This window comes from Eptatretus burgeri, chromosome 11 (assembly GCF_056783735.1).
Source record: "Eptatretus burgeri isolate ZD-2024b chromosome 11, Ebu_testis_v1, whole genome shotgun sequence".
NCBI lineage: Eukaryota > Metazoa > Chordata > Myxini > Myxiniformes > Myxinidae > Eptatretus > Eptatretus burgeri.
The window spans coordinates 97,174,133-97,198,028 of NC_140971.1; the positions used below are offsets into that span (position 1 = coordinate 97,174,133).

A 23,896-nucleotide genomic window follows, 5' to 3' on the forward strand; every position below is an offset into this window, starting at 1 on the left:
TGTTGTGAAGCTCTGTTTGTGCTTTTATCAGATCGGGAACTGGGAGGTCATCGAGAAAATTGGACAAGGAGGCCTTGGATTTATTTACAAAGCAAAGAACGTCAACTCTTCATTGGAGGTACGAGTTTGTGGTATACTTAATGTCTTCCTTTCACTTTTCGGGAGCCGGAACAGCTCCTGAGGGAGCCAGATAGTACACGATGGAGGGACACGTGGAAGAAAGGGACGGGGAGATTCTCCAGGATCTGAGTTTGTCTCCTTTTTGTCTGTCGAGATGAAAGATGTTTTTTTCTTTCGACTTACAGGCCCCACATCATTCCTGTAGAAGATTCCATCATAGACGTAATTACAATGAACAAACTAGAACAGCACTCGGTAGAGCGTCTACCTCCACTAGGCTGAACAGTTTCTGGTTTGGATACCATTGACAGCCCGAATCTGGACTCGGACCTGAACCAAAATTTAATCGGTTTGTTCATGTCACCTAACCAACTGGTCCACCACGTTTCGTCCGAATCCCTGCACAACTTTTTGAGATTTCATGCTCCCGGAGAGATAAACAAATAAGGAAGACGTCGTGCAGAGCACGATACTTGCAAAATCCCAAAATCAAATTTGACCTTAAAAATAATTGGTGGTTGAATTCAACGAGCAAATCCCCTTCAAATTTCAAGTCAATCGGATGAAAATTGACGATTTTTAAAAATTGACTTAAGTTGTTGGCCTATGTTGACCTTTTGACCTCAAAAATCAATGGGCTTCTTGCACATTTCTACTCCGACCTTCATGAAACTTCACTGCCTGGTGGAGGTAGTGACGAGCTGGAAGCCTATTGTTTTTGAGGTCAAAACGTTCGATAGGCCAAAGGTCAACAACTTCTGTCAAATTTCTAAAATCCTCAATTTTCATCCCATTGATTTGAAATTTGAAGAGGATTTGCATATCAGTCTCACTGAATTCCAACCAACAATTATTTTTGAGGTCAAATTTGTTTTGGGGATTTTACAAGTATCGTGCTCTGGGGTGGGAGGGCGCAAATTCTCGATGTAAATGTGTATAATGTCGCGCCACCACCAGGTGGGAGAGGGTATGACAAGTTTCCACTCTTCACAGTGCAGTATTCCTGTCCCCACGTTTTCCAGTGCAGCGAGGTGTTTTGAATTACACAGGAGAATTATTTTAGAGAGATATTTGTATTACACGTTTGAATAACAATAATAACATAATTATCGCATATCACCAAACACCAATATCATATTTTAATAGTTTCCTCACATTGCATCTAGGATGTTCTAACATGTCCTTTTGTTCTCTCTTTTAGGTTGCTTTGAAGAAGTCAAGATATGTGGAGGGTATAGCCGAAGTAAGTTTGCGTGATTGTGGGTGATAACTGTGTTTTAATTACTGAACCACTTGTTTAATTTAACCCTGAACTGTCCTGATGGAACTTTTGTTTGTGATCGATCTTTGCCTTTTGGCCCCTGAGGCTGTGAGTCCCTCTGCGTGAGTTACAACTTTGTGGTTACTGCTGTGGGGTCAGTTGACCTTTATACGGGTTATGGAATGAATTTGTTAAATTTTCTCCTCTTCTGTCTTTTTTTTGTTGTTGTGTAGCTCAGGTACGAAGCTGAAATAATGCGGAAACTTGAGTGTCCAAACATTGGTAAGTGTGGATTTCACTCAAACTTATCACAGTATGAACAAAACAAGTTACAGATTGTGTGTCTCTGTGGCATGGATTTATCACTCATCACTCAACCATCGACTTTTCTTAACCTCAATCACACCAGAGTTCAGGTTTGCAGACACCCTTTTGGAGCCTTCTCTTTATACTGTCACAGAACGTCGGTGCCACTGAAGCAGCTTCCTGAGGAAGGGTTTCACCAGGTGGTTTGCCATTGCCTTCCTAGCAGGAGTTAAGGCAGCAATTTGTAAATTGTTGAGGATGCCGGTGATGGTTCGCCTACTCTTCGTGAAGGACACCGTTGGGACCCTTTGCGTACACCAGCTAATGTCTGCAGACGGGACACCGGTTTAACGTCCATCCGAGGGACGGCACACACGTTGAATCCCCCTGCCTGTGAAACAATATCTTGTCACAATGTTGATTACTCGTCATTGGATGGGTCTCATGTTTGTAATGTTGTTCGAAGGTGTTTGATTTCAGGTGAGTTTCGTACGCCATTTTAAGTTGTGCTTCACTATCTTGTTTCCCCGCAGTGAAGTTGATTGACGTCATTGAAAATGGAATGTTTAACGAAGTGGTCCTCGTTATGGAGTATCTGTCTGGAGGTGAGGTTTCTAAAGTGATTTTGCTGAGAATCTACTGCTTGTGTCCACTTTTACTTGAGCACCAAAATAACTTAGTATGGTAATTGATAAATGTGAATTGTTGGGACTTTTTAGTGGCTCAACAAAAAGAGCAGAAAAGATAACATTGACATATTTATTTTAATCTTCTCATGTTCACAGTCTGATGTTCTAACCAGTTGTGTCGAGCTCGACCATGAATGTTGATCCAAAGAGGAAAGTAACGAAATTGCGTTTGAAGCCGAGGCCTGTTGCTCTGATAAATGGAGCATCTTTCAGTTCTTACGAATTTCAGTCTCACCGTCATTCTCGCAGGATTGTCAAAACAGCCAACCGACGTATTTCCATGTTCAGACATGAGAAGTGGTTCGGACTCTTGACTTTGTATGCCTCACCATCAGCCACGACGTGGATCATACATCAAAGCTGTCTTCCAAACTGAGCTGCAGACTCCATAGTTCAAAATAATTCCTTAAGCTCAAAGTCAACAAGGTGTGTCCGTGTTGTTCAAGGAAGACGTCTTGAGAGCTTTATATTTCACAGAATCCAGGGGACCTGCAGTTTGGGATGAGATGGTAGCTTCACAAACTGATCTCCTGGATTCTGTGGAATATAAAGCTCGCGACATTGTTAGCATATCACGTGATGAAGCTGAAACACATAGCCAGTTCCTCTCCCCTGGCAGACGGCGTGGCTCCTCTGATTTCTGCGGCCTGTCAAAAGAACAGAGGGTCTTGGAAAAGTGAGTTGTCAGAGGGTAACACTCTATTCAGGAAGATGAACAGGAAGAGAAAAGACAGCTGATAGGATATTTCGCACACATGGAGCAACATGTCTAATGTTCCATTTTTGCTGATTCACAGTCCAGCTCCCCCTGCTCTTTCACCCCTCTGACCACCTCATGTTCCTTCAGCAGCCCACCGGAGTTAAACTCAAATTTGACACTTTCCATACACACCTCCACTCATTTATTCCTCTTTTCCATGGGTGGAATGGACCACCTGTTGCCTGGTCGGAACCAAGCGGGCCGGTGTTCTGGTTGGCCGGTGGGCCACTGCCAATCACATTTTGGGCGAAGGAATGACTGGTCTCGTGATCCGACCGACAGAACGAGAGGCTGTGACACGGGCCGATCGGCGTATCACACACACAGCATGTATTCTCGCACCCATCACGCATTACATACATGCTACAAGTTATTGTTGGCACCACCAGTTTCCCAGGTAGCATGAGAGCGGAGTTTCTCCAAATTTCGTTTCATCAAACATCGCCTCAATAACTCGATGTCACAACATCGTCTTGAAGCTTCATGTCAATGTTAACGGAGAATGATTTCCTCAACGGCATATCCACACATTCAGTCGTCGATCGTCTGTCCAAAAAGAATGAACTCTTAGACCGTCCTCTGAACTATATATGTGACTGAGAATCGATCGACTATTTGACCGTTTGACAAAGACCTATTGAATCCTCAGTTTCTGCGAACCCCGAGCTCAAAGCCTTGGCAGTGTGTTTGTACTTCTTGTCGGACATGTGGACAGTTTGCCAAAATCTCTTCATCCTGCAGTTCTCGGGGGATTCCATTGAAACGTGCTACTCCCCGCTCCGTTTTCATATTGCTAAGTCAGCATCTGTAGCAAAAAGTAATCTTTGTCCATTGGAATCTCGTTCATGGTTCAAAGTCATTTTCTCTTTGCTGCCAGACTTTGCTGTATGATCTCAGTGAATCTGTCCTTCTTCATCTGTCCCTTTTTGGTTCGTCGTCAATCGGTTAAGATTTTCATTAATTAATTCATTCTGTGTTGAATAATCAATCAATCCCTTCTGACAATATCAGTATTTTTGTTCCGATCAATAAAGCATGCGATATACGTCCATTATATGACGTATTATCGTTCGTTTTTGTGCTGATGCTGAATCTTGTCATCAAACGATGCACGGAATCCATCATCATGAATCGTAATGCCATTTCTTCCGTTCTCATTCGGGCTATTCTTGTTAGTGTTCTTATTTCCCCCATCTCACCGAAGTGTCATTATTTGCGTTCGTACAACTCAGAATGAATGTCCCAACTAGTCTTGAATTATAATTGCTTCGGTGGCAAAATCGAGTTGAGATAGACGTGTGGGTCAGAAGGTAAGAATCATGCATTTTTCAGCTAAAAATCTCTTCCCCAACAAACCGCGCCATTATCTTCGCACTTTCAGCACTCGCGGTTATTAGGCCCTGAGTGGCCAGGTCCAAGGCACAGGTACCAGGGCCGGTTGATGTACCCAGTCCGCGCCTGCTCTTTTCTCCCATTTGTGCAACTGCCCTCCGGAAACTATTCAATCACATTCTCCGCCCCAAGACTTCAAGCTGATGGTGCAACCACCATCTCATTTCATGCTCCATCCTTTCCTCAATATTTTTTTCTTTCCCCATGAACACTCTTTACACTCTAACTACTCACTTCCAGTTTCCTGTGTCTATTCCCCTTTTCTTTCCACTCTTCCTGTTCATTTGCTCCCTTCTTGTGTCCAACTGTGGCCGTCTGTGACAATGCTTTTCCATGATGTTCGATTTCGCAAACAAAATTTGTCTTCATGACTTGGCAATTTATTTATTTTTTATTTATTTGACAAGTATGTTGATCACTTCCGTTTGTCTGTCCGCTCACCTTTAATCGGCAACAGGTCACGATTTTAAACCATTCTTCACGAAACTTCACCATATGGTAGAGTTGGTGGTCTGCCAGAATCTTATGTATTGTTGAGGGCAAAAGGTCATCATAGGAAAAGGTCAACAACTTTTTCGAGTTTCTAAGATTGTCAATTTTCATTCGACTGACTTGAAATTTGAAGAGGGTTTGCATATCAGCTCACTCAATTAAACCACCTATTTATTATTTTTGAGGTCAATAAAGGCCAAAAGGTCAACATGGGCCTAATTTCTAAAATTGCCAATTTCCATCCGATTCACTTGAAATTTGAAGAGGATTTGCATTTGAGGGCACTGAATTCACCAAACAACTGTTTTTGAGGTCACCATAGGCCAAAGGTCAACAATTTAGGTGTGATTTCTAAAATCCTCAATTTTCATCGGATTTGCACATCAGCTCAATGAATTCAACCACCAACTATATTTCAGGTCAACATAGGCCAAAATTTGTGAAATTGTCAATTTTCATCAAATTGACTTGAAATTTGAAGAGGATATTCACATAAGCTCACTGAATTCAACCACCAATTATTTTTGAGGTCAACATCGGCCAAATTTCTGAAAATCCTCAATTTTCAACCGATTGACTTGAAATTTGAACAGGATTTGCATGTCAGGTCAATTAATTCACCCACCAATTATTTTTAAGGTCAAAAGGTCAACATGGGCCTAATTTCTAAAATTGAGAGGGCCAAAAACTATATATATATATATATATATATATATATATATATATATATATATATATATATATATATATATATATATATATCATGATATCTCAAGAAGTTGTGAACGAGTTGTGACAAAACTAGGTGGATGAGTTGGTTAGGTGACAAGAACAAGTGGATGAGATTTTGGTTCAGATCCAGCCCATCAATGGGATACAACACGTAAACTGTTCAACCTGATGGAGGTTTGTGCTCCACCGAGTGCTGTTCTACTTTGTTCCGTTTTGCCAAGTGTCACTCTGAGTGATTTTTTTTTTTCATTGTTTCGTATATTGTTCTTCTACTTTATCGTTCCTCTACTCATGTTTTCTCAAAAAGGAATAATCTCATTGCTTTGCCCTTGTATGTTTTTATTCGATGTGTGCAGGTTCACTCTATCATCAACTTGTTTCGCGGAAGACATTTTCTTTAGTTGATGCTTGTCCTGTCATGAAGCAGGTGAGATGAAAGAGCTTTCAGCCTCATTGTGATGTTGATGTGCTTTGAAACTCGAAATTTGAAAATGTTAACAATCACAATCTGTCTCCATGATTTAATATTTTATTTCCTCCTTCCAGATGGCCTCTGCTTTTGCCTATATGCACAGCAAGAACGTTGTGCATCGAGATATAAAGGTAACCCACTTGTGTAACACTGCAATGAAAGCTATTTTTTGTGCAGCAAAGCAAGGAAGGAATGGGGTTGGGAAGGGGAGAGGGTGGGAGATAATAATATTGATATTGTTGCGTAATGCCGAACAAGGAGGGAGGTGGGTGTGGGGCGGTTGTCACGTACAGTGTCTATAGAAAGTCTACACCCCCTTTCAAATTTTTCACCTTTTGTTGCCTTATAACCTGGAATTAAATTTCATTAAATCACACTTTTTCCAACTTTACTTACACATCGTAACTCACAACTTCCAAATGAAAAACAAATTCTACAAATTTCAGAAAATTAATTAAAAACGCAAAACGGGAATATCTTGGTTGGATAAGTGTCCACCCCCCTTATAATAACAATTGTAAATTAGCTCAGGTGTAACCAATCACCTTCAAAATCACACACCAAGTTAATTGGCCTCCACCTGTGTTAAATTGTCGTGATTCTGATTATTTCAGAATGAAATCAGCTGTTCCTGGAGATTTCCTCTGCTGGGTAGGCTCAACCATGACCACCAAGGAGCTTTCAAAAGACCTCTGGGATAAAGTTGTGAAAAGGCAAGGATCAGGGGATGGGTATAAAAATATTTCAAAGACCTTGAATATCCCTTGGAACACAGTCAACACAATCATTAAGAAGTGGAAGGCGTATGGTACCACCAAGACCCTGTCTAGATCAGGCCGTCCCGACAAACTGGATGACCAAACAAAGAATACACTGATCAGAGAGGCTACCGAGGCCATTGGCAACTTTGAAAGAGCTACATGCCTTAATGACAAAGACTGGTCACTGTGTGCATGTGACAACAATATCACAAGCACTCCAGAAGTCTGGCCGGTACTGTAGGGTAGCAAGAAGGAAGCGATTATTCAAAAAAGCCCACCTTGAGTCCCGTTTGAGGTATGCAAAAAACCACTCCAGAGATTTGAAGCCATGTTGCAAAAAGTTTTTTGGTCTGACAAAACTAAGATGGAACTTTTTGGTCTTAATGCAAAACGTTGACGTTTGTCGCAAACCCAACACAGCACATCACCCAAAGAACACCATCCTCACTGTGAAACATGTTGGTGGCAGCATCATGCTATGGGGATGTTTCTCATCAGCAGGGACTGTGACACTTGTCAGGATAGAAGGGAAAATGTATGGAGCAAAATACAGAAAAATCCGAGAGGAAAACCTGCTGCCATCTGCAAGAAAGCTGAAATTGGGACGGAAGTTCACCTTTCAGCATGACGACGACCCAAAGCACACAGCTGAAGCTACACTGGAGTGGTTCAGGAACAAAAAGATAAATGTCCTTGAGTGGCCCAGTCAAAGCCCCAACCTAAATCCAATCAAAGATCTGTGGCATGACTTAAAGATTGCTGTCCCTCAACGCTCTCCACATAACTCGACTGAGCTTGAACAGTTTTGTTCAGAAGAATGTGCAAATATTACCCAATCAAGGTGTGCAAAGTTGGTAGAGACCTATCCCAACAGACTTACAGCTGTAATTGCTGTCAAAGGTGCTTCCACCAAGTATTAACTCAGGGGGGTGGACACTTATTCAACCAAGATATTCTAGTTTTGAATTTTTAATTGTTTTATGAAATTTGTAGAATTTGTTTTTCACTTGGAAGTTGTGGGTTACGATGTGTAAATAAAGGTGGAAAAAGTCTGATTTAACGCAATTTCTTTCCAGGCAACAAAAGTTGAAAATTTTGAAAGGGGGTGTGCACTTTCTATCGGCACTGTGTCCACCTTGGAAACTTAGGGTCCTGAGTTCAAATCCTGCTCAACCATGGAATTAATACCAGGTGGGGTTGACTCGGCCTGTCCTCCTTCCGAGGTTAGCGAAATGAGTACCAGCTTGCTGGGATGATTGAGCCACGGTGACCCATCCAGGATTGTGCCCAATAGCCCAGGAGGTCAGGTTCTTGTCAGGTCAGGTTCGATCTGTGACCTGCTACAGGTACCATGTAAACCTGTACTAACCTGTTCCATGGTCGGGTTGTCGGCGACTAAACCGTCTCCCCCACCAGGTTTTCTGGTGAGGAGGGTGTTTGGATATGGACACCCAGCAGGATTAAAAACAAAACCTGTCAAAGGGCGGAGGAGCTCCTTGTGAGCCAACGGCCATCCATATCTAGTGCCCAACTGTGTCTGCGGACGTCCTCCTGCAGTTGGGTTACTTCTTATTAGGAGGTTGGTGGCAGGATTTGCACTCCAGCCACCGTAAAACGCTTCATTCCGCAAAACGCAAAAACGCAAAAAAATCTGAAAACCCACTCCGTGGGAGTACCTCCTGTGCAGCTTCCCTTCGCAGGGCAGCTCACCGGATGATGGGATTGGGGCAAAGCCTTCGGGACCCCCAATCTTTGATAGGAGGGAAACCACGGGGTAACATCCCTGGGTCAGATTGCGGGAGAGTGTGTCGGAGTGGTGCTGAGGTGTCGTCCACCAGACGGCGGTCTCCTTGGGTTAACCTGAGGCGGTCCCTTCGGGTGGGTGCCTGGAATGTCCTATCCCTAAGAGAGGATGATCACCTGTCTCTGTTATCATCTGAGCTCAAGCGTTTGGACATCGGGATTGCAGCTCTCTCTGAGGTTCGGAGACCGGATTGCGGCGAGATAATGGTGGGTGGTTACACCTACTATTGGTCTGGTCGCTCTGATGGTTACCATACCCAAGGAGTTGCTGTAGCTGTGTCCAATAAGCTGACCCCAATGATAATTGAGGTAACACCGGTCAACGAGCGTATTATGAGATTAAGGATTCGTCACTCCTTAGGTGTCATTTCCCTGGTCTCTATTTATGCTCCGACTGAGGCGAGTGATCTTACCGTGAAGGATGCATTCTACGCCACACTCGAGTCTGTGGTTGATCAGTGCCCCAGACGAGATACACTTCTAGTCTTGGGGGATTTCAATGCATCGACTGGAACTGATAGGGATGGTTATGAGGTGTGTGTTGGTCCCCATGGGTCAGGAACTATGAACCAGAATAGCACTAAGTTCCTTGACTTTGCAAGAAGTCATGGACTTAGGGTGGCTGGTTCATGGTTTCAGCGCCCGCAAGCTCATCGCTGGACTTGGTATTCCAACGCTGGCGGTGTGGCAAAGGAGATTGACCATGTCCTCATTGACGGTCGTTGGAGGATGATCCAGAACTGCAGGGTCTACCGGAGTGCTCAGTTCCTCAATACTGACCACAGGCTTGTTGTAGCAACTCTAAAGCTGCACCTTAAATCCTGGAGAATGGTACCATCCCAGCCTAGGCTGGATGTTGCCAAGCTCAGGGATGAGAGAGTAGCTGAGGAGTTTGCGAACAGGCTGAGTGGACACTTGGGGGTCTGGGTGCTTTGGGGGTCCTGAAGAGTTGTGGAGCACCTTCAAGACCACCGTCCTTGATGTTGCCGGTGGATGCCTTGGAGTTCACCGCAGGGCAAAGAAGAATTTTGTCTCTCAAGGGACACTGGATACCATTGACCAGAGTCGCAGGGCCAGGCTGAATGGCAGAGCTGAGCTGTTCAGGGAGCTGAGGCGTAAAACTGTACGTGCACTGAGGGTGGACAAGGAGGCCTATGTGCGAGGAATCTGTGAGGGGGTAGAGCATCACCTGTGGACAGGTGATTCTCGTCCCGCTTACAGGGGAATTCGCGCATTACGTTCATCCAAGCCCATCCCTCGGAGCACTGCAGTTCGAGCAGAGAGTGGTAGGCTCTTGACAGAGGAGTCTGAAGTGAAGGCCCGCTGGGCCGGTTACTTTGAGCGGTTGTACCAGGCTGATCCCCCAGCTGTCGAGTTGGACGTCAAGGGTGTTACAATCCCTGTTGCTGACCCTCGAATCAACTGTGGTCCACCATCGCTTGTGGAAACACGGGCTGCAGTGAACCAGTTGAAACGGGGCAAAGCTCCAGGGATCTGTGGCATCCATGCTGAACTTCTCAAGGCTGGTGGAAATGCTGCACTCGCGTCGTTGCATGCAGTTTTGTGCTCTGCCTGGAACACAGGCATCATCCCAACTGACTGGAAGAGGGGCCTTGTTGTCCCTCTCTGGAAAGGGAAGGGTGATCGCCAAGACTGCAACAACTACCGAGGGGTGACGCTGCTCTCAGTGCCGGGCAAGGTCTTTGCTCGGATAATTCTTGATAGGGTTCGCCACCATCTGCTTGAGCACCAGCGTCCAGAGCAGTCAGGCTTTACACCAAAGAGGTCAACGATTGACCGTATCCTTGCTCTTCGTGTCCTCACTGAACGCAGACGAGAGTTTCGGCAGGGGCTGCTTGCAGCCTATGTTGATCTCTGTAAAGCGTTCGATTCAGTGAATCGGGATGTCCTCTGGAGGATTCTTGGTCTTCGTGGGGTGCCACTGAAACTGATCGATCTGATGTCTGAACTCTACTCTGGTACTGAGAGTGCTGTGAAGTGTGTTGGTACCGCCTCTGACTTATTTCCAGTTGTTACTGGAGTTCGTCATGGATGTGTACTTGCCCCCACACTTTTCAGCACTTGTATGGACTGGATTTTTGGGAGGATGTCGGAGAGATCAAGTTGCGGTGCATCGTTTGGCAATGTCAAGATCTCGGACCTTGATTTTGCAGATGATGCAGTCATCTTTGCGGAGACTTTAGACATCCTCTTGGGGGCCCTCGAGGTGCTGAATGAGGAGTCGGAGCCGTTGGGATTACGGATTTCTTGGGTCAAAACAAAGATCCAGGCTTTCGGTGACATCTTGGATGCTGCTGTCCTGTCTGTGTCTGTTTGTGGTGAGGATGTTGAGGTCGTGGATAGATTCACTTACCTTGGCAGTGATATTCATGTCTCCGCAGGTTGTGAGCCGGAGGTCAATAGACGTCTGGGTCGGGCCTGGGGAGTCATGGATTCACTGGATCATGGGGTGTGGCGCTGCCGGTACCTGTGCGGGAGGACGAAAGTCCGAGTCTTCAGGTCCTTGGTACTTCCAGTCTTGCTCTATGGGTGCGAGACTTGGACTTTGACCAAGGATCTGAGACGGAGACTTAATTCCTTTGGTACCAGGTCTCTTCGGAGAATCCTTGGCTATCGCTGGTCGGATTTTGTGTCCAACGAGCGGTTGCTGAGAGAGACTCGGATGAGATTTGTTACCTGCATAGTCCGTGAGCGTCAGCTGCGGCTGTATGGACATGTGGCTCGTTTTCCTGACGCTGATCCTGCTCACCAGATTCTCTCAGCGAGGGAGTCTCATGAGTGGAGGAGGCCAGTGGGCCGACCACGTGCCTCATGGTTGCAGCAGGTTGACCATCATCTCAAGGAGATGGGGATGGGCCTGGCATCTGCCTGGGGGATGGCCAGACGGAGGCCCCCGGAGTACCGGCGGAAAGTGGACGCAGCGACGCGCTGTTCTGGCACATGCTCCCATACCTGACCTGACCTGCCCAGGAGAGTATGGTCTCCGACGCTCTGTACAGAGTATGGTCCCAATGGATGGATGAATGGATGGATGGATATATCCTCCCCTTTTGTGCTCATTGCACAATTCATTCGACCTACAATGCAGCTAGAAAGGAAGATTTCAAAATTAAATTCCCATTCCAGTTCGGTTGCAGTCTGTGAAAAACAGGACTACCCACTGTCTGAGTGTGTATTTCATTTTTTATATCTCTATTCAAGGTGACATTGTGAAGATGTTATTGCACATTTTCTCATTGAAGGTTCCATTTTCTCTGCTACTGATTGCCCTCCTGTTCATTTCTTGCAATCGATGGCACCTCTCTCCTCAGACTCTCAAAATTTCCTTTCCTGACATCTACGAGCGTCATTCTGCAATGTCAAACTCGTCTTAACAGAATCCATTGTCACACGCTGTTATGGTCACTTGTTCATTAATACTGTTCCACCTCAACCTTCTCCACCATATTCGAGTTATTACCTAATGAGAGATCTAACACTCCACTTCTCCTCATGGGATTATCTATAAACTGGATTAAAAAGCTAATCCTGGACTAGATCGAGAAATTCCTCATCTGCCATTTCCCTGTTCCTGAACCCAGTGTATTCCTGGCAAATTAAAATCGCCCACAATCAATCTTCGTCCCTTACCACATGCCTTTCGGAATTCTTAATGAACCTTTCTTCCGTCGCACCAGGAGCCTGACAGATGTACCTAACTATTCTTCCATCCTTAATATCTATCTACACAGAACTCTCCACATTAATTCCCTCCTTCACATCACTCCTTTCTATTGATAGAATATGGTATTGTTCTCTACCTAGATTGCTGCACCTCCTGCTACTTTTTCTTTCCTATCACACCTCTACATATTGCAGCCTTCTTGTCCATTCGTCGAGCTAAACCAAGTCTCATATACTGCGACTCTATCGTCCGTACTCTTCGCTGTGTCCTCTCGCTTCAAGCTCCTCCATATTATTGTCTGAACTTCTGACATTGGTGGAGAATGTTTTTATAAAACTTTTCTCTTCCTGGAATTTTTTACCTGTAAGGTGTGGCAGATCTTCAAGAGCTCTGCATTGCTGTTGTTGGGGTTCTTGTTGGGGGGTCGATTTTTGAAATGTTCACCCATTGGTCGGACAGCTGCCGGACCACACCCACACCGGTCTCTTGACTCCACCCACCATGACAGCCAGCAAAAATGACATGGCTGCCATGTTGGTTTTATTTTGGGCTGAACACATCAGGCCTGTAAGCCTCTGCTGGCGATACATTGCCTGGGTTTTTAATTTTTTAAATTTTTTTTCTGCCTGCCCTTCTCATTCAAATTTGGATTTTTCTTTGAACATATTTTATGATGAAAGGTTTGATGGTTTTTAAAACATTTTGATTTCTGTTTGTTCTCTAGCTTTGCAACGTGCTTTGCAATGATCAACTGGTGGTGAAGGTTATCGACTTTGGCCTTGCGAAATTTTTGAATGAGGGTGAAAAACTTTTTGAAGAGAGTGGCACGTGTGGCTACATGGCCCCAGAGATCTCAGAGGATGGCTATGAAGGTCCCCCAGCCGACGTTTGGTCACTGGGCATCCTGTTCATACAATTATTTCTTGGCATTAAATTTAATGGATCTCATCTGCTCAAAGTGAGTATTGTTTATAATGGTGTCATGATCCTTATCACAAAGACATTGAATCATTATGATGTGCAGAGGTGCCTTTTTGAACATAACCGCTCTGATTGTTATTTTGGAAACAGTTTTTGCTGTAGGAAATGCTACGGATAGGTTGAAAGAACTTAGCAGGAGATAACGGAACATGAATAATTTGTAAATGGAAGTGGATTGAGTTTGTGGAGAGAATCTGCACAGGAGATTGACATTGCTGAGAGTGTCAGGGTATGCTAAGTCAATCAAGGGGGTGTGAGTGTGGTGTGAAGGGGGTGCTGAGGGTGTGGTGAGTGAAAGGGAGTGTTGAGGAATATGTTTTTTTTTGTGGTATTTCTAATGGTTTGGTGCTGGTATGTTGTTGTTTGGCTTGCTTTTTATGTTAATATCTGTTAGCTTGATGAGTGCAGGTTCCGCTGGATGTTCCGGTTTGGATGCGTGATCTATTGTCTTCCATTCTGTGCAATGAAACAAATGATTGTTTCATCATTCACTTGTATTCTCTTTTGTAATTCTTGTTTGGTACGTTTCATTTCGACCACCAAAGATTTGAGTTGTCACAAATTTATTTAATAAACCCCATCGACTTAATATCCAATGAATGAGTTGAGGGGGTTTGCTTTTCGGCTTACGAAGAAAATTTCTGTGTTGTGCACCACAATTTATTTGATTAATCAAAATGTATTTTATTAGTTTAAAGTGAAGTCTCGGTTATTGTTGCATCAGGGAGTGCTTGATTGGAATATATGCTTAAATGTAAGTATTCGATTGTGATGATGGTTTGGATTCTGTCACAAATACGTTTCTTTTGCTTCTTCACAGAAAAAGTCAGATACCTACACGTATTCCAAAGTGGTTCCCAAACTGCCACCAAATTCGGGACCAGAATTGGCTGGCCTTCTGCTTGGGATGACCTATAACGAGCCTGCATTGAGATTCACTATGGAGGTGAGGGTTCGATACCGTTTTCAGCTGTTTTGATTTGCATGAACAAGTATGTTCACACATGCTGGGGTTGCTGACCTGTTTTGGTGGAGCAAAATGTCATTGCTCACGAGTGGAGGTGTTTCCTGATAGTGTTTATATTTGAATCCAACACATTCTTTTGCAGGAGATTTTACACCACAATTGGTTCACAGCATGTCCCTCTTCTGAAGGTAAACAGCCCTCCTTTTGTACTCTTGATACGTTCCTTTAGTATTTTCTCCACAAGATGGAACCTCCTGGAAGAGCATGGTGATAGAGAGCATGAACTGATAATAGGGCAGCAGGGCAACTATTTGGACAAAATTAACATTAATCCTTTGAACCATGAGCTCCTTGGACGTTTGGCTCCACCACCCTCGGCTCCCTGGAGAAAAATCCAACTGCTCAGGTAGATGGAGGTTTGAATAGTGGCTGGGAAAATTGCTGCTCAGGTTCAAAGGGTTGACTTCCGGTTCTGGGCCTGAGTGCGTTAGACTTTGATCGTGCAGTGTTTCTTTCCAGTTTATCAAAGCTAAGTTTTCAGACCAGATCTGTCGTGTCTCTCTATCTTCATCCTTGTGTTGTGTTTTCACATAATATTTCCGTGTTTAACCATATCTTCTCGTGGCATTTTGTTCCTCTGAATGTCTGGCCTACTCACCAAGGAAAAGATCTTAGTTTTGATGACGTTCATCTGAATTGCTGGTGAAGAGTAGTCACGAAGACCTGGTGAGAAGAATGAGATGCAAGAGTGAAGAAAAAGAAAGTAACATGGGAGTTGAATACCCGAGGAAATGGAACAACAGCTCGGTTGGCATCAATGTGGATGAAGAAATTCCTTGTGAGGAAATGCCCTGCTGAATACTGTGAGAAAAATTTTACTCTGACTCGCTGGTACCCAGAGGATTCTGGGAAGTGACGGCTTAAATAAAGTTTGACTGAACGACACAATCCGAACCTGAACCCAACACCTAACCGAGTTCCGTCTCATAACTGCCCCATACCTATCCCCTTATTAACAGAAAACTCTTTCCAGCGTGTGATGGTCTTTCTTCAGGTGGAGAAAGATTTCATAATCTTTCCTTACTTTCTAGGTGGCTCCAATGAACTCTGAGAAACAAAACTTTTTACTTTGCTGTCTGGATACTTTCGTGTCTGTTCTTTTCCAAATACTTCAGTTCTTTGAATGTTTCCATGATGCAGGCTGGCAGCATTCAGAGAACTATCTCCTCAATATGAGCTCACCTTTCCCCTCTCAAATGTCTGCTAATCTTGCCCTATTTTTCAGGTGCCTTCATTAAATAGCTCCATGACTGCTGACCTGGAACGCCAATCATCCAAACTTCTTGACACCTGTTCTCCTCTTTTTCTGCTCTTTTCTTGATATTTATTTGATGGCCGCCATGATGCAATCTGGTGGCCTTCAGACAAATATCTCCTCGATATGACCTCAACTTTCCCCTCTTAAATGTCTGACAATCTTGCCCTATTTTCCAGGTGACTTCATTAAATGACTTCATGACTGCTGACTCCAATCATCCAAGCTTCCTACTTTCCTCTCTGCTCCTCTTTTTCTGCCCTTTTCGAGATATTTCTTTGAGGTTTGCCATGAGGCAGGTTGGTGGCCTTCAGAGAAATATCTCCTCAATATGACCCCCCCCCCGCCCTCCCGCAAAATTCATGTTCCCAAGTGTAAGTTTAAAGTTCACTTTCAATCTTCCTCCCATTTTTGGGCAGCAGGGCAACTATTGGACAAAATTAAAATGAATCCTTTGAACCATGAGCTCCTTGGACTTTTGGCTCCACTTCCCTGGGCTCCCTGGAGAAAAATCTAACTGCTCAGCTAGATTTTGGGTTCAGTCTTTCGGATTTTTTTTCTGCCGTGTCGTACCTGAGATTTGCCAGTCATTGTGTTGTCGTTCAGTCAGCCGTCTTCCCGTTCTGGTTCAGGAGATCACAAGTAAAGCCTATGAAGCCATTGTCGCTCCTGTGTGAAGCGGGGCCATCGCCGTGAAATATAAAACACACAGGAAATGGCGCTCTGTGCTGAGGCGCGGCGGTGGTAGTCATTGTTAACCCTCGACTAGGCAAAGATCCCCGGGGGGTTAAACAGCACGGTAAGGTCTGCGCAGCACTTGTGTACTTCACCTGAGTATGAGGTGGATCATCTGGTGGGGATGGTTGCCTGAGTGGAGATTGTCACCCTAGTGGTAGAGATCTAGGCCACTCTGGTTATAGCTGTACCTGTAGGGTGACGATCCATCTTCATTTGATGATTATCTGTTGTTGCTCCACGTTTATAAGCTTTAATTTAGTGCAGTGTACTTCATTCTACCCAAATTACATTGCAAGAGAGGATTTTGAAGAACGAAGTCATAATTTTGTTGCACAGTGTAACAATCGAGTAGTGATTATATGTCATTTATGCTGTATGAGCTATACCAATAAATGTCAGTGTGTGTGTGTGTGTGTGTGTGTGTGTGTGTGTGTGTGTGTGTGTGTGTGTGTGTGTGTGTGTGTGTGTGTGTGTGTGTGTGTGTGTCCTCCATAACTCCGAAACCATGAAAGATAGAAGCTGATACTTTGCATGCACACCAAGGGAACTCCAAGGAAGTGCAAGAGTGAAAATTAGTTGTCTGGGTTAATTAAAACACCCCTTTTGAAGATAATTAATGGCCTTATTTAATTATATTCTATATCATGTACATCCTCGGACACAGTTCTCTCCCTCGTTGGGGTCTTAGTTCAACATTTTGTTTGGCCTGCTCAACAATGCCTTGAGTTGGAACAGGCTGCAACAAACCCAACACAGCACATCACCCAAAGAACACCATCCCTACTGTGAAGCATGGTGGTGGCAGCATCATGCTATGGGGATGTTTCTCATCAGTAGTGGCTAGTGGGACTGGGGCATTTGTCAGGAGAGAAGGGAGAATGGAGGGAGCCAAATACAGAAAAATCCGAGAGGAAAACCTGCTGCCATCTGCAAGAAAGCTGAAATTGGGACGGAAGTTCACCTTTCAGCATGACGACGACCCAAAGCACACAGCTGAAGCTACACTGGAGTGGTTCAGGAACAAAAAGATAAATGTCCTTGAGTGGCCCAGTCAAAGCCCCAACCTAAATCCAATCAAAGATCTGTGGCATGACTTAAAGATTGCTGTCCCTCAACGCTCTCCACATAACTCGACTGAGCTTGAACAGTTTTGTTCAGAAGAATGTGCAAATATTACCCAATCAAGGTGTGCAAAGTTGGTAGAGACCTATCCCAACAGACTTACAGCTGTAATTGCTGTCAAAAGTGCTTCCACCAAGTATTAACTCAGGGGGGTGGACACTTATTCAACCAAGATATTGTAGTTTTGAATTTTTAATTGTTTTATGAAATTTGTGGAATTTGTTTTTCACTTGGAAGTTGTGGGTTACGATGTGTAAATAAAGGTGGAAAAAGTCTGATTTAACGCAATTTCTTTCCAGGCAACAAAAGGTGAAAATTTTGAAAGGGGGTGTGCACTTTCTATCGGAACTGTGTCCACCTTGGAAACTTAGGGTCCTGAGTTCAAATCCTGCTCAACCATGGAATTAATACCAGGTGGGGTTGACTCGGCCTGTCCTCCTTCCGAGGTTAGCGAAATGAGTACCAGCTTGCTGGGATGATTGAGCCGCGGTGACCCATCCAGGATTGTGCCCAATAGCCCAGGAGAGTATGGTCTCCGACGCTCTGTACAGAGTATGGTCCCAATGGATGGATGGATGGATGGATGGATATATCCTCCCCTTTTGTGCTCATTGCACAATTCATTCGACCTCCAATGCAGCTAGAAAGGAAGATTTCAAAATTAAATTCCCATTCCAGTTCGGTTGCAGTCTGTGAAAAACAGGACTACCCACTGTCTGAGTGTGTATTTCATTTTTTATATCTCTATTCAAGGTGACATTGTGAAGATGTTATTGCACATTTTCTCATTGAAGGTTCCATTTTCTCTGCTACTGATTGCCCTCCTGTTCATTTATTGCAATCGATGGCACCTCTCTCCTCAGACTCTCAAAATTTCCTTTCCTGACATCTACGAGCGTCATTCTGCAATGTCAAACTCGTCTTAACAGAATCCATTGTCACACGCTATGTTACGGTCACTTGTTCATTAATACTGTTCCACCTCAACCTTCTCCACCATATTCGAGTTATTACCTAATGAGAGATCTAACACTCCACTTCTCCTCATGGGATTATCTATAAACTGGATTAAAAAGCTAATCCTGGACTAGATCGAGAAATTCCTCATCTGCCATTTCCCTGTTCCTGAACCCAGTGTATTCCTGGCAAATTAAAATCGCCCACAATCAATCTTCGTCCCTTACCACATGCCTTTCGGAATTCTTAATGAACCTTTCTTCCGTCGCACCAGGAGCCTGACAGATGTACCTAACTATTCTTCCATCCTTAATATCTATCTACACAGAACTCTCCACATTAATTCCCTCCTTCACATCACTCCTTTCTATTGATAGAATATGGTATTGTTCTCTACCTCGATTGCTTCACCTCCTGCTACTTTTTCTTTCCTATCACACCTCTACATATTGCAGCCTTCTTGTCCATTCGTCGAGCTAAACCAAGTCTCATATACTGCGACTCTATCGTCCGTACTCTTCGCTGTGTCCTCTCGCTTCAAGCTCCTCCATATTATTGTCTGAACTTCTGACATTGGTGGAGAATGTTTTTATAAAACTTTACTCTTCCTGGAATTTTTTACCTGTAAGGTGTGGCAGGTCTTCAAGAGCTCTGCATTGCTGTTGTTGAGGTTCTTGTTGGGGGGTCGATTTTTGAAATGTTCACCCATTGGTCGGACAGCTGCCGGACCACACCCACACCGGTCTCTTGACTCCACCCACCATGACAGCCAGCAAAAATGACATGGCTGCCATGTTGGTTTTATTTTGGGCTGAACACATCAGGCCTGTAAGCCTCTGCTGGCGATACATTGCCTGGGTTTTTAATTTTTTTAATTTTTTTTCTGCCTGCCCTTCTCATTCAAATTTGGATTTTTCTTTGAACATATTTTATGATGAAAGGTTTGATGGTTTTTAAAACATTTTGATTTCTGTTTGTTCTCTAGCTTTGCAACGTGCTTTGCAATGATCAACTGGTGGTGAAGGTTATCGACTTTGGCCTTGCGAAATTTTTGAATGAGGGTGAAAAACTTTTTGAAGAGAGTGGCACGTGTGGCTACATTGCCCCAGAGATCTCAGAGGATGGCTATGAAGGTCCCCCAGCCGACGTTTGGTCACTGGGCATCCTGTTCATACAATTATTTCTTGGCATTAAATTTAATGGATCTCATCTGCTCAAAGTGAGTATTGTTTATAATGGTGTCATGATCCTTATCACAAAGACATTGAATCATTATGATGTGCAGAGGTGCCTTTTTGAACATAACCGCTCTGATTGTTATTTTGGAAACAGTTTTTGCTGTAGGAAATGCTACGGATAGGTTGAAAGAACTTAGCAGGAGATAACGGAACATGAATAATTTGTAAATGGAAGTGGATTGAGTTTGTGGAGAGAATCTGCACAGGAGATTGACATTGCTGAGAGTGTCAGGGTATGCTAAGTCAATCAAGGGGGTGTGAGTGTGGTGTGAAGGGGGTGCTGAGGGTGTGGTGAGTGAAAGGGAGTGTTGAGGAATATGTTTGTTTTTTTTTGGGGTATTTCTAATGGTTTGGTGCTGGTATGTTGTTGTTTGGCTTGCTTTTTATGTTAATATCTGTTAGCTTGATGAGTGCAGGTTCCGCTGGATATTCCGGTTTGGATGCGTGATCTATTGTCTTCCATTCTGTGCAATGAAACAAATGATTGTTTCATCATTCACTTGTATTCTCTTTTGTAATTCTTGTTTGGTACGTTTCATTTCGACCACCAAAGATTTGAGTTGTCACAAATTTATTTAATAAACCCCATCGACTTAATATCCAATGAATGAGTTGAGGGGGTTTGCTTTTCGGCTTACGAAGAAAATTTCTGTATTGTGCACCACAATTTATTTGATTAATCAAAATGTATTTTATTAGTTTAAAGTGAAGTCTCGGTTATTGTTGCATCAGGGAGTGCTTGATTGGAATATATGCTTAAATGTAAGTATTCGATTGTGATGATGGATTCGGATTCTGTCACAAATACGTTTCTTTTGCTTCTTCACAGAAAAAGTCAGATACCTACACGTATTCCAAAGTGGTTCCCAAACTGCCACCAAATTCGGGACCAGAATTGGCTGGCCTTCTGCTTGGGATGACCTATAACGAGCCTGCATTGAGATTCACTATGGAGGTGAGGGTTCGATACCGTTTTCAGCTGTTTTGATTTGCATGAACAAGTATGTTCACACATGCTGGGGTTGCTGACCTGTTTTGGTGGAGCAAAATGTTATTGCTCACGAGTGGAGGTGTTTCCTGATAGTGTTTATATTTGAATCCAACACATTCTTTTGCAGGAGATTTTACACCACAATTGGTTCACAGCATGTCCCTCTTCTGAAGGTAAACAGCCCTCCTTTTGTACTCTTGATACGTTCCGTTAGTATTTTCTCCACAAGATGGAACCTCCTGGAAGAGCATGGTGATAGAGAGCATGAACTGATAATAGGGCAGCAGGGCAACTATTTGGACAAAATTAACATTAATCCTTTGAACCATGAGCTCCTTGGACGTTTGGCTCCACCACCCTAGGCTCCCTGGAGAAAAATCCAACTGCTCAGGTAGATGGAGGTTTGAATAGTGGCTGGGAAAATTGCTGCTCAGGTTCAAAGGGTTGACTTCCGGTTCTGGGTCTGAGTGCGTTAGACTTTGATCGTGCAGTGTTTCTTTCCAGTTTATCAAAGCTAAGTTTTCTGACCAGATCTGTCGTGTCTCTCTATCTTCATCCTTGTGTTGTGTTTTCACATAATATTTCCGTGTTTAACCATATCTTCTCGTGGCATTTTGTTCCTCTGAATGTCTGGCCTACTCACCAAGGAAAAGATCTTAGTTTTAATGACGATCATCTGAATTGCTGGTGAAGAGCAGTCACGAAGACCTGGTGAGAAGAATGAGATGCAAGAGTGAAGAAAAAGAAAGTAACACGGGAGTTGAATACCCGAGGAAATGGAGCAACAGCTCGGTTGGCATCAATGTGGATGAAGAAATTCCTTGTGAGGAAATGCCCTGCTGAATACTGTGAGAAAAATTTTACTCTGACTCGCTGGTACCCAGAGGATTCCGGGAAGTGACGGCTTAAATAAAGTTTGACTGAACGACACAATCCGAACCTGAACCCAACACCTAACCGAGTTCCGTCTCATAACTGCTCCATACCTATCCCCTTATTAACAGAAAACTCTTTCCAGCGTGTGATGTTCTTTCTTCAGGTGGAGAAAGATTTCATAATCTTTCCTTACTTTCTAGGTGGCTCCAATGAACTCTGAGAAACAAAACTTTTTACTTTGCTGTCTGGATACTTTCGTGTCTGTTCTTTTCCAAATACTTCAGTTCTTTGAATGTTTCCATGATGCAGGCTGGCAGCATTCAGAGAACTATCTCCTCAATATGAGCTCACCTTTCCCCTCTCAAATTTCTGCTAATCTTGCCCTATTTTTCAGGTGCCTTCATTAAATAGCTCCATGACTGCTGACCCGGAACGCCAATCATCCGAACCTCTTGACACCTGTTCTCTTTTTCTGCTCTTTTCTTGATATTTATTTGATGGCTGCCATGATGCAATCTGGTGGCCTTCAGACAAATATCTCCTCGATATGACCTCAACTTTCCCCTCTTAAATGTCTGACAATCTTGCCCTATTTTCCAGGTGCCTTCATTAAATAGCTCCATGACTGCTGACCTGGAACGCCAATCATCCAAACTTCTTGACACCTGTTCTCCTCTTTTTCTGCTCCTTTCTTGATATTTATTTGATGGCCGCCATGATGCAATCTGGTGGCCTTCAGACAAATATCTCCTCGATATGACCTCAACTTTCCCCTCTTAAATGTCTGACAATCTTGCCCTATTTTCCAGGTGACTTCATTAAATGACCTCATGACTGCTGACTCCAATCATCCAAGCTTCCTACTTTCCTCTCTGATCCTCTTTTTCTGCCCTTTTCGAGATATTTCTTTGAGGTTTGCCATGAGGCAGGTTGGTGGCCTTCAGAGAAATATCTCCTCAATATGACCCCCCCCCCCCGCCCTCCCACAAAATTCATGTTCCCAAGTGTAAGTTTAAAGTTCACTTTCAATCTTCCTCCCATTTTTGGGCAGCAGGGCAACTATTGGACAAAATTAAAATTAATCCTTTGAACCATGAGCTCCTTGGACTTTTGGCTCCACTTCCCTGGGCTCCCTGGAGAAAAATCTAACTGCTCAGCTAGATTTTGGGTTCAGTCTTTCGGATTTTTTTTCTGCCGTGTCGTACCTGAGATTTGCCAGTCATTGTGTTGTAGTTCAGTCAGCCGTCTTCCTTTCTGGTTCAGGAGATCACAAGTAAAGCCTATGAAGCCATTGTCGCTCCTGTGTGAAGCGGGGCCATCGCCGTGAAATATAAAACACACAGGAAATGGCGCTCTGTGCTGAGGCGCGGCGGTGGTAGTCATTGTTAACCCTCGACTAGGCAAAGATCCCCGGGGGGTTAAACAGCACGGTAAGGTCTGCGCAGCACTTGTGTACTTCACCTGAGTATGAGGTGGATCATCTGGTGGGGATGGTTGCCCGAGTGGAGATTGTCACCCTAGTGGTAGAGATCTAGGCCACTCTGGTTATAGCTGTACCTGTAGGGTGACGATCCATCTTCATTTGATGATTATCTGTTGTTGCTCCACGTTTATAAGCTTTAATTTAGTGCAGTGTACTTCATTCTACCCAAATTACATTGCAAGAGAGGATTTTGAAGAACGAAGTCATAATTTTGTTGCACAGTGTAACAATCGAGTAGTGATTATATGTCATTTATGCTGTATTAGCTATACCAATAAATGTCAGTGTGTGTGTGTGTGTGTGTGTGTGTGTGTGTGTGTGTGTGTGTGTGTGTGTGTGTGTGTGTGTGTGTGTCCTCCATAACTCCGAAACCATGAAACATAGCAGCTGATACTTTGCATGCACACCAAGGGAACTCCAAGGAAGTGCAAGAGTGAAAATTAGTTGTCTGGGTTAATTAAAACACCCCTTTTGAAGATAATTAATGGCCTTATTTAATTATATTCTATATCATGTACATCCTCGGACACAGTTCTCTCCCTCGTTGGGGTCTTAGTTCAACATTTTGTTTGGCCTGCTCAACAATGCCTTGAGTTGGAACAGGCTGCAACGATTTATTAACGATAAAGTTTCTTTGTTTCACTTTCCTCACATACAGGGTGAAACTCCTTCCGTATTTTACGGAAATCCATATTTTTGTAATGACCCATCACGTTGGAATGGCATTTACATTCGTTTACATCACGAGTGTTTGT

The 23,896-nt window shown here is 43.8% G+C and overlaps 1 protein-coding gene across 9 annotated transcripts in view; it reads left to right on the top strand.

Annotated features, from left to right (window-relative positions):
• LOC147017722 (uncharacterized) overlaps positions 1-23,495 on the top strand; it is an 85,564-nt gene extending 62,069 nt beyond the window's left edge. For 5 of the 9 annotated variants that reach the window (XM_085847577.1, XM_085847571.1, XM_085847570.1 and 2 more), the window contains 14 exons: positions 32-118; positions 1,322-1,363; positions 1,615-1,663; positions 2,221-2,292; positions 6,109-6,179; positions 6,299-6,355; positions 13,198-13,431; positions 14,275-14,400; positions 14,564-14,609; positions 15,084-15,284; positions 19,539-19,772; positions 20,621-20,746; positions 20,910-20,955; positions 21,430-23,495. In XM_085847577.1, the coding sequence (XP_085703703.1) occupies positions 32-118; positions 1,322-1,363; positions 1,615-1,663; positions 2,221-2,292; positions 6,109-6,179; positions 6,299-6,355; positions 13,198-13,431; positions 14,275-14,400; positions 14,564-14,609; positions 15,084-15,127 (828 nt within the window). In that variant the 3' untranslated portion in view covers positions 15,128-15,284; positions 19,539-19,772; positions 20,621-20,746; positions 20,910-20,955; positions 21,430-23,495. Of the gene's footprint in view, positions 1-31; positions 119-1,321; positions 1,364-1,614; positions 1,664-2,220; positions 2,293-6,108; positions 6,180-6,298; positions 6,356-13,197; positions 13,432-14,274; positions 14,401-14,563; positions 14,610-15,083; positions 15,285-17,895; positions 18,011-19,538; positions 19,773-20,620; positions 20,747-20,909; positions 20,956-21,429 lie in introns of those variants that run through there. The other 4 variants (XM_085847575.1, XM_085847574.1, XM_085847572.1 and 1 more) reach the window with 4 other exon arrangements.
• The last annotated feature ends 401 nt before the right edge of the window (positions 23,496-23,896 follow it).